Here is a 17,815-nt window from a genome sequence, read left to right as displayed (position 1 = left end):
CAATCACGTTTTTCGGTCTGAAGATAATTCGGCAGCAAACGCTTTTTTCTCACATTTTTTTAATTTTGCCTGATTTTATGTAATTAACAATGTTTTTTTTTTCGTTACTTTATTCTAGGACTTTATTTAACACCTATTTTGTTTTCAATATTGGGGAAATAAAACAAACAAAAATATTTTTATACTAATAAAATTTAAGTATTTTTTTTCACGTTTTGTAAGTCGTGTAACACATTTGACTTTAATTTTGTCCGTTTCCTCATTTAAATTCAAACAATCTGAAATCAATGTTTTTTTTATTTAATTAGTTATTTTGTTTGTCGAATGTTGGCGTCCGTTATTCTGACATTTGATGACGTAATTCATTCGTGGGGGAAGCGTGGGGTTTTCAACCCATTGGTTGGTTCACTGAAAATAGTTCGACGTGTGCGAGTTTGGAAGTTGGTGTTAGCGTGTCCTGAACCTTATTTTTTACTATCACACGTGTGACTTCATTCTCTAGTGATTAATTTTCGTGAAAATCTGAAAGGAAGTTATCCGGATTTGGATTGCAGTCAAGTTATGAAAGATAAGGTAAAAATGTGATGCTGAAGACAAATCTGTGTTTATCTCTTTAATGCCCTTTTGTGGATGCTCGTGGAGGGAAGTTCAAAAAGCATGATTCTAGTTCAAGACTCGAAGGCTTTTTGTGACGATTTGGTTATATGTAATTAAACGTTTGTTTATAATCGCTTCATTTGTGGTAGTATGTATTATCAGATTAGATTCCCCGAAACTATTCAATCTGTTTTAAAGTGAAGACTAGGTGGACCTTGAAGGTGTCACACCTACTGACTTCATTATTTTCACAAAACGACCAGACGAACGGCTAGAGTAACTATATCCGGTTTCCTTAAGATTATTTTGCTTTGGCAAATAATCCAAATATAGCAAATGGTGCAAACCCAGTCAAACCCATCCTTTTACGTCAAGAAATTTGCACAATTTCGGTCAGAAACTCCCCAAAGTACTTCAAAGACAGTTAACTGTAAGTACCGCCAGCTTCCGGGAATCCGTATCTGGTCGCAAAGTTCAAAAACACCGCTGCGCGATGGTAAAGACTCTTGGACTCCTTTCGTTCCCGACATTTTTTACAATGTCGCAATTTAAATTTACATAAACGCCGGTTATGTCACGTTTAAATGTTTGGCAATGATTGGAAAAGCGTAGGTTTGTGAGTTATCGTCACAAAAAGGCGAATTCGAGGATGAGAAACCTTCAAATTTTATGTTATCTCATTTTGACCCTTATCTACATCCGAGTTGTGTTTGTGTCAAATGCTTTTGGAATCCGCGAAACTAGGATGAAAATTCCATACATTTTTTACAGTGTAGCAAATCATTCAAGCCCATTAACCGTAAATAAATAAACTAAAAAAATCCATTAGTTCTTCGGTTTGTTTGAAGCGATTTTTGCATAATCGTGTAATCCTTTCTGTGAAAAAACAACCTAAGCCAAACCCCAAGTGTCATCATAAATAGTAAAATTTTCAAAATTTCTTGCCATTGGTGTAATAAGTTTGAAACATTTTTGCATGCAATACAAAAATTTCTTTTTATTAACTGAAAATAAAAAAATTGCCACAGATTTTGTCCATACTATTTGTTAATGAATGCTTCCTTATTATTTTTCAATTTGTTGATGTTTAGAGACCCAAAAATCATCTTAAACTGTTACTGTATGTTTGATTAGTTTTAATTGAAATATTTAATTAACAAGTTTGAATAACTCTGACTTTGTCTTTCCCAGAACGCAAACGATGTCAAACTTCTGCAACCCCGAGCCGCCTACCGGTCCGTCAAACCCTCCGACGGCACCTCCTCCACCACCACCCCCGCCCCAATGCTCCACGTACACATTTCCTGAAGCCCGTTCTCCTGAAAGTCGCGGCCATCTCCGTAGCATCAGCCATGGAGGTAGCAGTTCTCTCGGCGGTAGCAGTTCAGCGGGTGTTGTTGGCCGACCTTCAGCCCTCAAAGGGGGTCGCGGTCACCAACGCGCCTTCTCCCAGGGTCAAATTGGAGCTGAACCCGTCCGACCGGGCCATAGCCGCGTCGGTTCCAAAACCGATTTCATCCTGCCTCCTGGACACAAAGATAGCGAGAATATCGTTGGGGGCAGCACTTCGAAGGTTTCCGCCAAGGGGCACAGTCGACAGGCGTCGCGATCGGAGAGCATCTATACGTTGCGGCGGTCGGCGCCGCCCCCTTGGTGGCGGCGGCTGTTGTGTGTGTTGCTGAGACGGTCGCCGAAGTCCGAGCCCGAGGAGAGGTGGGAGGGAAAATTTGTATGTGATTCGGGTTGATGATTTTTTTCTATAGGTATAGGACAGTGGTGCCGAATCATCTAGTACCCCCCAAGACGCCGCGAAAGGAGCATCCGAACGGGAAAAGGCCGAATAATAAAATCAGGACTACAAAATATACGCTTTTGTCGTTTTTGCCGCGGAATTTACTCGAACAGTTTCACCGCGTTGCGAATTTATATTTTATTTTTATCGTGTTGCTCAATTGGTTTCCGGCGATAAATGCGTTCGGGAAAGAGATTGCCATGATTCCAGTTATGTTCGTGTTGGGAGTGACGGCTGTGAAGGATTTATTCGAAGACCGCAGAAGGAATGCCAGTGATAAGAGGATAAATAATTCTACATGTAGGATATATCAGAGGTAAGTCGACTACAGCGCCATTTGTGACAGATGAAACGTCAACACATTCGAGGTGGCGCTGCTTTACGTACCTGCTTTTTAAACACCGGTAACATTTCCACAACAACACGGAAGTGACGGTTTGGTTAACTTGGCGGTTCCAGACGAGGACACTTTTTTCTAAGATCTTTTTGAAATGTTTGGCAATTGTACAGAAAACGCTGCGCTGACACGAACAATTTCGAAACGAGTCAGCAGTTAATTAATTTGGTTCATTGAACTTGGATCTGGTTTTGTTTCGAATTTTCAAATGATTTTTTTTTATCCGAAAAGGGTACAATATTTGATCGAGGTTGTTCGTGTTAATGACGAAATATGACTTTCTCTCACCAGCTGATCGAGATAATGTTGCGTTTTATGATTCAAAAGATCGGCGCGGTTATTTAACCCGGTTTGATTCCGGTATGAAATGAATTTTGATTGGAAAACACTAATAAGGTGTCAGTGGGACATGATCAGAATTTTTATCGGATTGTTTGTTTATGATTTCGACTCGTATTGATGTTTGGTATCTAATGGGCATTTTCCAATTTATGGGGGAAAACAGCGAAGTGTAAACAGATAAAATAGTCAAATGTTGCTCCAAATACATATTGTTTTGTTGGAAGAAAACACATCGTTAATTTGTTTAAATGGTCTCGTTCCATGAAAGGTCACAGATCGACAGACGGCGATAGTGATAAAATACGGAATGAATAATTCTATTGAATAGTCCTACAAAGAAATGGTCAACGAATGAAACCCACTTTGTATATTTCAAGTCACTTTTAATGCTAAATATTATTTATCATAAAACAATATACAGTATGTTCCCGGATTAAGTTCACAAGAGGAAAAAAAATCTTCGATTTTACACCAAAACTGTAAAGGAAAAACATTTTTGTTGGTGTTTCAATTTAATTACTAAAAATGACATTTTGTCCAAAACAGCAATGATTAATGGGTACCAATATAGTTTGTTAAAGTAACACGAGTATTGATAATTAATACTTAATGTACAAAACATATTTTTATTTTATTTATCTTAATTATACAGTATGTCCCCGGATTGAGTTTACCAGAGTAAAAAGAAAATTATCTTTGATTTTACGCCAAAACTGTAAAAGAAAAACATTTTTTGCTTCATCTGAAACGAGCAAATCTGTAATTAAAACTTCATTATTCTGACTCAGTGGAAAGAAAAGTTCATTTTTCTATCGATTTTGGGCTTGTAATTATTTTTCTCTGCGTTTTAAATCCCATCACATTGGTTTTACTTTTTTGACAACGATGGCACTTTGATAAATAAGTTTACGCAAGTTAAATGACAAAAATGTGAGTGAAAAATATAATTTTAACAAATGGCATCTCAAGAAAACAGCTTTAAGATAAAAAATACAAAGTCATTTTTAACAACAATCATCATTTTTTAGTTAATTAATTAATTATCAGAGTAACATTGTTGTCAAAAATAAATAAAACCGCCAATGTGGTAGGAGTTATAAAGCAGAGAAATATTATTCTAAGTCCAAAATCCAGAGAAAAATGAACTTTTCTTCCTAATGAATCAGAATAATGAAGTTTTAATTACAGATTTGCTCGTTTCAGATGAAGCAAAAAATGTTTTTCTTTTACAGTTTTGGCGTAAAATCAAAGATAATTTTCTTTTTACTCTGGTAAACTCAATCCGGGGACATACTGTATAATTAAGATAAATAAAATAAAAATATGTTTTGTACATTAAGTATTAATTATCAATACTCGTGTTACTTTAACAAACTATATTGGTACCCATTAATCATTGCTGTTTTGGACAAAATGTCATTTTTAGTAATTAAATTGAAACACCAACTTTGTCGATTACTAAAAATTGTGCCAAAATTCAAAAATATTTGATAGTGGTGTACATACAAGATATAGTTTTTAACTCATAAATAGTGGAATATTGTATACTCAAATGATCACAAAACTCGTATTCCGCTCGTTTTGTCATATAATTTCATATTTATTCAATATACTATTATTATTAGAACACACAACAAAAACGTTTTACATGAAACTTGAAGATTATGATGACGAATCTGACAAGTATAAAAGTAAGTAAAAGTTTTCTCGGAAATATACTTTTTAAAATGTAGAAATCCGAATAAAACAGGGGACATTGGAAACTTTATTTATATGTTTGTTAATTTTTGGTAAGATTTTATAATGCATTTTTTAAGAATAATGAAACCTATACAACAGGAAAAAATGAAACAAAAGAAAGTGCGATAAGATAAAACAAACATTTAGAACATGCAAGATGGAAATAAACTGTGTACACATAAATTGTAGAAATAAAGTAACTAAGAGTAAATTTCGCATTGTTTCAGAAACTTTTATTTGTTAAAGACTGTAAAATATTAAACTAGGTACAAAGTACCTATGTAAGTAGGTATGAACATTAGAAAAATAAAATTTATTATTCCTACTCACAATTTTTTGAGTACAAAAAACAAATACTACCTATACATAATTAAGGGAAACTGAAACACGAATTTTTCTAATTTGCGTTTATAATACGTTTATTAACGTCTCTCAGTAGGAGTCGTTTATGGCTATCTATAAAAGCACACTGTACTTTAATGAATTTAGGGTTATTTAGTTTTTGTATGCCGCTTTTGACTTGTCAGGTAACAAATTTTGCGTTGTTGCTTCGGTAATTTCACGAATTTTGGGCGGAGTGCAAACTAAATTCTGTTGGCTCATATTTTATTTATTATTATTATGTTGTAACACTAATAATTTGTAAATTTTATTTTTAATGACAGACGGCAGAAATGATTCAAAAAATCAAGTAGGCGCCGAGTGTTACCAACCGATACCAACTAACACAAAATTCTCTAGACGATAAAAATATTTTTTTTTAATTAAAATAAGAAAAAAGGAGGCGCATATTAGAAAAAATAGCATAAAATACTCACTCGTTTTATAATGGCATTCAACTCTTATAAAACTTGTTCTTTAATATAGTGTTTTTCTATTGGATGCTATTATAAAACCACAGAAAATAGAGAATAAAACAAAAAAATAAAAGAATTGTCGCATCATTTTTAAATTATTCGTAATTTAAAGTATTAACAATTTTAGATTTTTCAGTTTAAAATTTCGTTAGAAACATCATGTGTTGTAACCAAATTTTGTAAAACTGCACCTGCTTTTGACAGAATAACGCATCGTTTTCCATATTTCATTATCTCGTAAATAATTTACATATTCTTGTAAATTTTGTAAAACATGTCTAAAATAAAACAGAGATTAACCAGTTGTAAAATCAGGCCAACCGTTGAGGGAATCCAACTTTTAATAATAATAGTTCATAAGCTTTATTACGCCGTTCCTGGTGTAGCATTTTATTCATAATTCACAATTTAATTAAATCTAAAATTCCTCCGTCCGAACTTGACACAAATCGACAAACAACGGCCAGTTGAAGGCACGAAACATTCGTTTCTGATCGATATGATATGACACATAGAATCAAACAAATGACTCTTATTGTACAATAATCCGAATAAATTACAATGTTGGTAACCCGTCAAGGTGAAGGAATAAAAAATGTCGCAAAATATTGGGATTTTATCCGACTTTCGCTCGGATTATCTCACGACCTCGTCGGATGACAATTAGCAACCTTCGCCCATTTTGGCGAGAAAAATGCGATTTCTGTACAAAAATGAAGAGTCGAGGTTTGGCTTTGTTCGCTGATCTAGAAGCCAATTCAAGGATTTTATTATTTTTATTGATACTGTTCAGACTAAACATCAATTGGGCACGATCTCTAAGCGGATTGAATTTTTATCGTCGCCATGACCTTTTATCATTCGGCAATAATTTTTTGAACTTGCAATAATTTGCTGTAATTGAAGTCGTTTTTAAATAAACGGTGAATCGGATGTATTCGGTTTCGGCCTTTCAAATACATATATGATTATTTTAATTTTCAAATGATACATAGTGGTGTCGGTTGCAAATTTGGGTTTATGTTTATTTTTAACCAAGGCGAAATTGTGGCGTATCTATTATTTTGGGGAGAAATGTCACAAATATAATACGACAAAATGTTTTTTCCAATTTTGAAAGCCATAGACGTAAAAGGTAAGTTTTATCAGTTTTTTTGTTGATTTTTTTCCGTTTTTAATTTTGTAGAAAATGAAAAAAATCACGTATTCATTAGTGACAGTTATTAATTTTCATTTTTCATGGCTCATTTAGAGAATTTTCTCTCACAAATCTGTTGTTTGTGAACAAATTTCGAGCAACGACCGACCAAAGATCTCTCAATATTTACTCAAAAAAATCCTTCAACTTTGCAGAAATCTGTTGAAAAGTCTCGCACGTGCGACGTAAATATTGTCGTTATTTTGCGAGTCGCTGAACTTAATATTTTGTAAAATAACCCGGTCATGTACGACCCACAAACGTTAACTGTTAACCGTTTGCGTGCCGTCATCGTGTTGTGGGAGAGTGCAAACCAATGAATTTTTCATCTTCACTCCGTATTATGTGTATGGTGCTTTGACATTATTACATTCGAAAAATCGCCCATCCGGAGTTGAAATATTCAAAATGCTCTTTGGATTCGTTCCAGAATGGTCGGAATTATTTCGTTAAATAAACATTCACTAGTACACATTTACAATTTGATAAACAATAGTCACGGCATTAAAAAAATATGAACTAATGCGCATTGTGATAATGCTGTTTGTCCTTGACCCGGTGGTGGTGTCCTTGACGAGTTTCTGACCCTTGTTATCGAACTTTTACTTTCCATATGTGAATTCGGAACGACCATATAGGTATGGTCGGAAACCGGATTCATGCCATTTTTGGTATATGGTGTGTTATGGTGTGTCAGCCATTCTTTCTTATTAATTTCTTATATTTTTTTAAACATTATTATTTGTACCGCGCCCGTCAAGCTTGCTCCTCAACATTTTCAATTTTTGTTCACACAAGTCATAGAAAAATACTCCTACCATTTGTATTTATTAAAAAATGATAAAAAAATAACATATGACCTCGAAATCAAAAAACATCTGTCGCTTCTGATTATGCAACCGATGGCAAATACAACATTCCAAAACCTTCTATCTTTAAAATAATTGACACAGTTTGTCAAAATCTTTTTTCATCAATTTTAAGTTTCAGAACCATCTGCGATTAACCCATTTACACAACATAAATCTGTATTTTTTAAAAAGCAAATTGCTCTCTTTGCTCGACCAAAAATAGTCTCGAGGGACGAATTTATACAAGAATCAAATTTAATGGACGATTTATCACAGCTTTCGCTAAGAGCGCCTGTTCTGAACCGCTTTTAATCGTGCCAAGTACATCAAGTTATGTTTGCAACGTAACAACAACAATCAGTAGTTCTCTCGAAATGTTTGTTTCCATGTCGATAGGAAAAACTATTTTTATTACACGAATGATAAATAAATAGACGAAGAAATCTGGCGGTATTAAAAGGTTTGCAACTTGAGTAACGTTGGCAAGAAATAAATATCCCTAGTTAAATGGAAGCAGTGTCCCCAAATTTACTTTTTATATTTATAGGTTGTATCAAAAATAATTACTCTCCTGGTGGCAAATTTCAATACAAAAATACTCGACCATTATTCTCTCACATTTCTAATAATAATCGTACTTTTGACGTCATACCGCGTCGTGATTTCCCGATAAGAGAAAACTCGAAAACAGTGACGTCACTTGAACCCCTTCATTTGCATGACGAAGAAAAATCGCTGTTCCGGTACTTCGACCCCTTATGCAAATCATCGTTGCGGCCTACTTTTTGTGCTCATTTGTGATTCCGAAGTCCGGGGAGTCCGGAATTGCTTCCGCAACATCGAATGCGCTATAGTGCCTTAGTGTGGATCGCGTGACTTAAAGCTCATGAAACAGGATTTTAATATGTTTATTTTATTTTTTTTAATTGTTTGACTTCTAGATTTTATCAATAATTGTCGCATCTGATGCGAAGGGAAGGTATCAGTCGGTCAAGGTCGTGAGGGGTTCGAGTTTGATTTGATTGAATGAACGGTAGACTCATTATTTTGGTTAAATAATAGGCAGCTATAAGCGAATTCGATGCGTGGATCAATTAAATGAACGATGAGGGGTGAATGCCGTAAGGGGTTGTCAAGGTCAGGAAATAATTAATTAATGAAAAATGCAATAGTGTGGGTTTTCTTTGTAAGGGAAATTGATAAGTCGCGAGATAATCGATGAGGAATGTGAAGACTTATGATTGATAATAAAGATTTTTTAAAGGGATTTTTACAGTAATACGAACTGTCAGTTAAGACTGATTAAATTAATCAAAAAAATTAAATTTGTATAAAACGTAAAAACTAGCTTTTATCTTATTACATTAAGTATCAATCACTTAAAGTCATTTATTTATTGAATTATATGTACTACGAGTAAATAACTTTATGAATGCAATGTAAAACATTGCTTGTAGTGGGGTTAATTCAAATTTTTATTTCACCATTTCACCTTAGAAAAATATCTAAAATTGTATATAATAAGTGACTTTTAATTCACCTACATAAAAGTACATATGAGAAAAAAAACGCTGTTATTATAAAAATAACGCCTTGATTTGTTGTAAGCTTTAATAATTTAACAGTATATTACATACCGAGTAAGGAAGAGCTGCATTACAGCCGAGTATTGGTTGTTAATTGATCTAAAGTGAAGCTTGAATCAGTTAAAACGTAAGGCTGAAAAAAAAAAATTCTTCCTTCGAGGTTTGTTTACTATTTGATTCGCGATCATTACGTAATATTTTTAGGGTATGTAATAATTTCCCGGCGAGTTTCAGTAATCATCCAGTTCCTAAGTGTTGTTATGTTATTAAATTGATATACAGGGTGCGCCAGGACTCGCGCCCCAGAGAAGGTAAAATACCAAAAACATGGAAAAAATGTTAAAAAAGATTTATCTATAAAAATTGCGAAGTTATGAGGGTTTAAAGTTGGCACTTTCACTCTATTTATTTCTGTTGGAAAAATAATTTTCCAAGTTTTTTTGCTATAGGCTATTAAAAGAAGAAACAAGGAAGCTGTATCCTAAATTGTAACTATGTTCAATGTTATTTGTGACTTTTATTGGCAAAATTTTTGTCCTTTTACTAAATAATTGTAAAAAAACATATACAAGATCATCAGTATCATTAAATAGATATAAAAATATGTCAAATGTCAAAAAATAAATGTCAAAAAATTTTGACAGATAGAATTTTTTTAACATTTTTTTCGTGTTCCTGGTATCTTAGCTTACTTGAAAATTTTCTCTGGAGCGCGAGTTCTGGCGCACCCTGTATTACAATATGATTGCGAATAAAAACTATTAGTAACGTTTATATTGTAGAGAAATCATGTAATTTTTGTTAAATTCATTTATCGTTTCTAGTGAGATTTACATATACAATATCTCTCTACTTAATTTAAAAAAATTTAATTTTTATCAAGAAAATCTTTGAAAAAAGCAAAAACATTGTATTGTAAAATTGTTTTGCGTTACGAGGAAACTTTTCCTTAAAATACGTAAATTAAAGTTACTGTAAGATTGTGAAAAAACTATGGTCACACAAGCATTTTTTAAAATTTTTAAAAATTGGTACTCAACAACAAGTAAAAAGTTTACAACATTATTAAATCGCAATAGACAGCTTAAATCACACAAAAAACAGCTTATCACATATTGAACAGTTAAAAAATATTATGATATAGTTTAAAACACCTCTTTATGGACAGGGAAACTAAATATACAAAAGTGTCATAAATGTTAACCATTTTTTTATCTTATCACTTATAAGTAAATCGGAAACGCAGTAATTATTTTCGAGAATTTTTCGACCTTGCTTCTTGATTGAGATAAAAGTAAAATTAGATTTTGCATCAGGTAATCAAAAGATTCACCTCTAAAAATACTCACTTTTCGTAGAAAGTTTGAAAACTTTTCGCCTAGTAATAAATAAACTAATCGAATCAAAAACTTATGAATAATTTTCCTCGTACCCTATATTCTCTGATTTGTTTGGATGACCGTGAATACCACACGATTGACATAAAATCAATTGAAAGCTCGTATGCACAATCAATCATTCATTGCGGAAACCCCATCTGACATCACCTTGCATCATATAATTCTACCCTCTACATAATCGTCATAAAATAATCATTCTAGGCCAATAAAAGTCACAAATCGAATGATATTGCTTAGTTAGGTATTTATAAAACGTAAATAGAAGGCGTTTCTTTGCTTACAATCGAGTTAAATGGTTTGATTTTTTGTTATAGCGAAGCCGCCAGATATAAGAAAGTCCTTTGGAAAGAGGTGAGAGTCGGGGATTTGATTCATCTTTCGAATAACGAAGTCGTCCCAGCTGATATTCTTTTGCTACGATCAAGTGATCCGAGCGGCTTGTGTTATATTGACACCGGCCATCTAGATGGCGAAACGAATTTGAAGCAACGTCAAGTCGCCCGAGGATTCGTTTCGAAGGTGAATGTTACCACTGAGTTTAAAAAAAATATGTATTATGTTCTTTACAGCAAGATGTGTTCGAGCCTAGCAAATTCCGCAGCAAAGTGGAAGTGGAAGCCCCCACGACGAAAATCTATCGTTTTCACGGTGCTATCGTACATCCATCGGGTGAGAGAGTACCCGTGGGTACTGACAATATACTACTCAGGGAGTGCCTTCTCAAAAATACCGATTTTGTGGAAGGAATCGTCGTTTATGCGGGTCACGAGACCAAAGCAATGCTCAATAATGGGGGACCAAGATATAAAAGATCTTCCTTAGAACGACAAATGAATCAGGACGTGCTTTGGTGCGTCCTGATTTTAATCGTTTTGTGTCTGATCGGTGCCATAGGGTGTAAGCTTTGGTTGAACATATTTAATCGTTTAGAGCCGCCTTTCAAGACGGAACATTCCGAAGGGACAGAGGCATTTTTAGCGTTTTGGACTTATATTATCATTTTACAGGTTGGTATCGCCGGATATGGAATAATTAGAAACAATCTGTTTATATCAGAATCAATCTTTGTGTGTTTTTTTAGTCACGATGAGTGTGTGTAATTTTTTTAATAGTGACTTGTCACTTGTTATCTAATTCATTTGTTTTTTATCTGTTTCGACTCTATTTTTATTATGTTGGCCATACACGTTTTTTAAAAGTCGTAATGAAATTTAGAATAATTAATAACAACTACAGTTTGTTTTTATTTTTTTGATTGATATTAAAAAATGAAATAGAGTTTGTGCAACCAAATACAGGTGCGCCAGAACTAGCGCCTCAGATAAAAATACCATATAAGGTAAGACTATTTATTTCTGTTAGAAAAATTATTTTCCAAGTTTTTTTGCTATAGACTAATAGAAGAGGAAACAAGGAAGCTGAATCCTAAATTGTAACTTTGTTCAATGTTATTTGTGGCTTTTATTGGCAAAATTTTTGTAACTTTACTAAATAATTATAGAAAAACATATACAAGATCATCAGTATAATTAAATAGACATAAAAAAATGTCAAATGTGAAAAAATAAATGTGAAATTTTTTTGACATAGACTTTTTTAAACCTTTTTTCCATGTTCCTGGTATCTTATCTTACTAGAAATTTTTCTCTGGGGCACGAGTTCGGGCGCTGTATACAGTTGATCATAAAGTAACGCACAAAATTCATATTTTTGATTTCAAAAAAGTTCTCAAACAGGTCGATTTTAATTTTATAAATGCTATACTTTGACAGTATTGTAACATTTATGACGTCATTAGATTTTGAGTAACTACGTCATTATTAATTTTTTTAATGCCAATAAACTATTTTATGACTGTTTTTGGTAATACATAGATACATTCTATGTTTTTAAAAGAAAATATTACCAAAAGCAATAAACAAAAATGTTGGCGGTGATTAAAAAAAATACTGATAACGTTGTTACTTAAACTCATTGACGTTGTAAGTTATAAATAATAAAAATGTATCATTTACAAAAATAAAATTGATGTTCGAGAATAAAAAAAAAATATCCATAAAATCATGAATTTTGTGCGCTACTTCTGACTCACATGTTACATCTGAATTTCATGACTGTTATTTCAGTGTAAGTGTATTTCATCTAGATGTAAAAAGCATTTGTTTTCTTTTGCAGATTATGATTCCCTTATCGCTCTACGTAACCCTTGAAATGTGCAAAATTATCCAAGTGTACCACATCCACCACAACGTTGACCTCTACGACCCCATCATAGACAAACGCACCGAATGTCGCGCCCTCAACATCACTGAAGAACTCGGCCAAATCCAGTACATTTTCTCGGATAAAACTGGCACTCTTACCGAAAATCGGATGATTTTCCGTCGATGTGCTATCGCCGGCGTCGACTACAACCATCCGAAAATGGAAAACGAAGGCAAAAATGGCAAACTCAACTCGCTTAGTGTAGTCGCAAACCCTCGTCTCATCAGCGACCTTAACCAAGTCGGCGCTGTTACCGAACAAATCTACACATCTCGCCAGACTCACGCAGCCAAAATCCAAGAGTTTCTATTATTATTAGCCGTGTGTAACACAGTCGTATGTTCGAGACATCCACATTATGACATGATGAACGCGTCGGGGTTGATCGAGGCGGTGCCGAGTAGTTTCAATCAATCGGATAAGTACAGACGGCTGGAAGAGTCGCGTTCGGTAACTCCTTCTCCACCACTGAATTTCGTAGAAGGGAGAACGGACCTGTCATGTTCGTCCGAAGTCGAAGTAAAGAAACCCAAACTATTGAATTTACCGCTCTTGGGACGAAAACAGGGGAGTAACACTAATCTAACAGACGAGCAAAAGGCGAAATTGCGGTCGTCAACGCCGAGTCCGCACGAGTTAAAGCCGATTTTTGAGGCAGAAAGTCCTGATGAATTGGCTTTAGTCGATGCCGCCTTTAATTACAATTGCAAATTGTTGAAACGGACTCCGACTTCTGTTTGTGTCGAGTTTTTCGACGAAGGCCGAGTGACTTATGAGATATTGGACGTTTTGCCTTTTGATTCAATCCGCAAACGCATGTCTGTCATTGTCAAAAATCCGATTACTGATGAAATTATTTTGTTTTGTAAAGGGGCCGACAGTAGCATTTTTCCGTATTTAGCTCCAGTCGAGGATGATTCCGAACAAAAAATTATAATAAGTAAGACACAAAATCACGTCAATAATTATTCAAAAGATGGCTTCCGTATTTTACTAATGGCCAAACGGGTATTGTCACAACAGGAATATGCAGAGTGGAGTAAAAAACAACGAGAGATGAACATGTCACTTGATAATATTGAACGTAAAGTACAAGAGAATTACTCGCGTATTGAGTGTAATTTAACCCTGTTAGGGGCTACAGGGATTGAAGACCGGCTCCAAGAGGGAGTTCCTGAGACACTTTCAGCTCTTATGTCGGCCGGAATTGTTGTTTGGGTTTTGACCGGAGACAAACCAGAAACCGCTATTAACATAGCCTACTCTAGTAAATTATTTTCGCCACATATGGAACTATTAAAACTTATGACACGGTCGAAAGAAACAGCCGAAAGCACGATTATGTTTTACTTATCCGAGATCGAAAACGCCGCCTCTAGTATCCAAACAGTGTTGCCAACTACAAGTCGGCGTGATTTAAACCGCTCTGGGCCGAAAAACCGAAGCAAGGCTCTAGTCATCGATGGGAAAACCTTGACTTTTATTCTCGACCGACGCTCAAACCTAACCAAACCCTTTCTCAAGCTAACCACTCAATGTAGTTCAGTTTTGTGTTGCCGGGCGACTCCACTCCAAAAGGCTTATATCGTGCGAGTAGTTAAAGAGGAGTTGAAAATGAGGACTTTGGCTATTGGGGATGGGGCCAATGACGTGTCGATGATCCAGACTGCCGATGTCGGGATTGGGATTTCAGGTCAGGAGGGGATGCAAGCCGTCATGGCGGCCGATTTTGCCTTATCCAGGTTTAAATTCCTAGAACGATTGTTACTCGTACACGGACATTGGAGTTACGATCGGTTATCTCGCATGGTTTTATATTTTTTCTACAAGAATGCAGCATTTGTGTTTTTGTGTTTTTGGTATCAGTTGTTTTGCGGATTTTCCGGTGCGGTTATGATCGACCAGATGTATCTTATGTTGTATAATCTGTTGTTTACATCGCTGCCGCCTCTTGCAATCGGTAAGTTACTAGTTTAGTTTAGTTTAGTTTGTCAAGGTTTTATTTGTGTCGGTTTTAGGTGTGTATGACCAGGACGCTCCTGAGGAGCTTTTGAGGGATAGGCCATACCTGTATAGGCAGGGCCGGTTGGGGAAAGTCTACAGGAGTTACTCATTTTGGTTGACTATGGCCGATGCCATTTACCAAAGTCTTTGTATTTTTTTCATCTGCCAGGGGGCTTACGCCGACTCTGATATCGACATGTTCGAGTTTGGAACTACGGCGACGACGGCGTGTATGTTTGTGATGTTGCTGCATGTATCGATTGAGATACGGTCGTGGGTGAGTAATCTAATATAATGATTTAGTTCTTTCTTCAACTGCTTAATTTCAGACTATAATCCATGTGGGTTCAATAGTGATTTCGATTGGGGCGTTTTACGCCTATTCGTTCCTTTACAATTCCCTGTGCGTCAATTGTTTTGGTTTGCCTAGCACCTATTGGATAATCCAGAAGGCAACGAGTCGACCCACTTATTGGTTGGTGACTTTGCTTTCATGCGTTGTCGCTTTGTTGCCGAGGTGAGAGCCGAATTGTATCAATTTTTTTGTTTTATATTAGTTTGTTTAGGTATGTGTTCCACGTGCTGAAAACGCTGATGGCGCCGGATGACGTGACGAGGGCGGTGATGGCTTACCGCAGGGCTAGTAGAAGAGGTGAGGGCTTTCTCGTATCTTGGTCAAGGTCTACGTCTACATCTTCCATATACAGGTATTGTAAGGGGTGGCGGTTGCTCGCTTTTAGTGCACTGTAGTGTCCTCTATGTAGTCTATAAAGGTAGGTAGCACGTCGCTTTTCATTGTGATTTTCTGGGAATTGTGAGTAAATTTTTTCGATTGTTGTTTTGCAGAACCACAGATTCGAGGCCTAAGAATAACTCTTTGACAGCTGTGGGCTAGACCAGTGTGGCCTTAGGGAAATCAAAGTGCTGGTAGTTGAAATAAACTTGTATTTTAGGCTGTGATGTGTATAAATAAGGGACCAATTAACTTATTCCAAAACTATTTATCTTAGCGCGAGATTTTTTAAAGTGTAAGTGGAGCAATTGATTGTGCCATTTTTAATGAAGTTGTGTACTTATATTTTAAGCCGATTACAAACTTTGCAGTTACCAATTCATCCTTTTATGTTCCTGTTTGATTATATTTCACTTGCCAGATTTGTTGAATGCACAATTTTTCTATTCTAATTTATTTTTTGATGAGATTTTTTAAATATCCATGACTGTGACGTGACTACTCTATTTTTTAATATTTCTAAGGTGCTAAGTGATGGCAATGAAACAAAATCAAACTTTCTTTCTGTATAGGTGAAACACTTTTATTATGTAAGTCGAACTCACTTTTTTACGGTTTTCACCATTGCCTTAAAAACGTTTTCTATAGACTGTGTGATGTAACATGTTGATTTTCTAGAGTATAAAACAGAATGTTATCAAATAGTTTATTTTAGATGCGATTTAATGAATGAATATTTTTATGTACGAATAAAAAGATACCAGTATTAGACGTCTGTATTTTATTTATTGAAGATGAACTGAAAGTGTCATGCACTGTTAAAGTAAAGAAGGGAGCTAACACGAAAATTTTGTTTTCTTGGTCACATTTCGGCAGATTTTTTGCCATAAACTGCCATCCAAGATCAAACAAGTGAATAAATCTTACTAATTAAATTAATTTTCAGGGTGATGAAGATTTAGATACAACTGATGATCAGGAAGATTTCGAAGAATTACAACTTCTCGAGCAGTTGAAAAAATTTAATATAAGTAAATGAAGAAGAGTCTTGAAAAAAACTTAAAAAGGTTACTTAAACCCCTCGAATTCGATTTTCAAGACAGATTGTGCAAGTAATATAGTCGGTTTCATTGATGTATTCAAAACCAAAATTTCCGGTGAGGATAATAAAGCGATTCTATGTATACAGGGTCGCTAAAAAGTATAGTTACAGTTAAATATAAAAACTATTCACCAAAACTTATTGAAATTTGGTATATGCTTAAAAGTTTTTAAATTCGATCGCCTCAGATATTTATCAAACTTCTATCTCCATTTGTTGTTCTGGGGACACAAGGCTAACTTTTTAATGGCAAGAAGGATCAAATTTAATATATTTGAGAAGAGCATTTTTTTCTTATTTTTGTGATGTAACACATGCATACTTTATCTTAATCGAAAATTATCGGACTAATTAAATTTTGAAAAATGTATTTTTTATTAGCCTTTGAAATGTTGTCTTTATCTATCATTAGCTTTATTTTGTTGCCTAAAGTTTGACCAAATAATAAGTAAACTATTTCCCAAATTTCAACGTGCTTTGCTAAACCGTTCTGAAAATATTTAGCTGTATCCATACTTTTTAGCGACCCTCTTATACCTACTTAATTAATAAATTATTCAAATAAGACGAGAAATGAAGACATGTGATTTCTAAACTGTATTACATATTCTTGTAACAAGAGTGCCATCTATCCGCGTCTAATTTTTAAACAAAATTACAGCAACTTGACTGCTATATCTTTCCATCAGGTTCATAAACAGACTTTTGCAGTAATTTGTAAAGTCTGTTTTTTCTTTAAATGGAAATTACCAAATCAAATGTTTGCTCTTTGTTTTTGTCCCTAGAAATTTTGTTAAAAAATTATGGTTATGTTTTCAAATTTATGAATCTTGTGTGCCTGTTTGCTCTTTGACATAGCTATAATTGAATACCTGAGAACAGACATCATTACCTAAGGTCTAAAGACAGAATTGGGTGCTGATAATTTTGATAGAAACACACCGCAAGTAA

General features: G+C 34.7%; 1 protein-coding gene across 3 annotated transcripts; it reads left to right on the top strand.

Moving 5' to 3' along the window:
• Window positions 1–390: 390 nt before the first annotated feature.
• LOC123005397 (phospholipid-transporting ATPase VD) lies at window positions 391–16,533 on the top strand. Of its 3 annotated transcripts, none has more exons than XM_044399125.1 (10): window positions 391–573; window positions 1,789–2,310; window positions 2,361–2,705; window positions 11,075–11,279; window positions 11,330–11,767; window positions 12,936–14,985; window positions 15,044–15,306; window positions 15,359–15,546; window positions 15,596–15,681; window positions 15,876–16,533. In XM_044399125.1, the coding sequence occupies exons 2-10, from the start codon at window positions 1,799–1,801 to the stop codon at window positions 15,908–15,910; spliced, it is 4,122 nt and encodes a 1,373-aa protein (XP_044255060.1). In that variant the 5' UTR covers window positions 391–573; window positions 1,789–1,798; the 3' UTR covers window positions 15,911–16,533. The 3 variants fall into 3 exon arrangements, with proteins under 3 accessions (XP_044255060.1, XP_044255058.1, XP_044255059.1); XM_044399123.1 differs by having other exon boundaries at window positions 15,596–15,736; XM_044399124.1 differs by having other exon boundaries at window positions 15,596–15,802.
• Window positions 16,534–17,815: the final 1,282 nt, after the last annotated feature.

This window comes from Tribolium madens, unplaced genomic scaffold (genome assembly GCF_015345945.1).
Source record: "Tribolium madens isolate multiple individuals breed KSU strain unplaced genomic scaffold, Tmad_KSU_1.1 Scaffold_20;HRSCAF=117;Tcas5.2_LG4, whole genome shotgun sequence".
Classification (NCBI taxonomy): domain Eukaryota; kingdom Metazoa; phylum Arthropoda; class Insecta; order Coleoptera; family Tenebrionidae; genus Tribolium; species Tribolium madens.
This window is presented reverse-complemented; position numbering and strand designations above follow the sequence as displayed.

What these genes read in the sequence shown, in the direction of transcription:
- LOC123005397 (XM_044399123.1), top strand. Translation starts at nt 1,799, where the DNA reads ATGTCAAACTTCTGCAACCCCGAGCCGCCTACCGGTCCGTCAAACCCT. An exon ending in GCTGCCGCCTCTTGCAATCG is followed by an intron (nt 14,986 to 15,043) that starts GTAAGTTACTAG and finishes TGTCGGTTTTAG; the next exon opens with GTGTGTATGACCAGGACGCT. An exon ending in CGATTGAGATACGGTCGTGG is followed by an intron (nt 15,307 to 15,358) that starts GTGAGTAATCTA and finishes GCTTAATTTCAG; the next exon opens with ACTATAATCCATGTGGGTTC.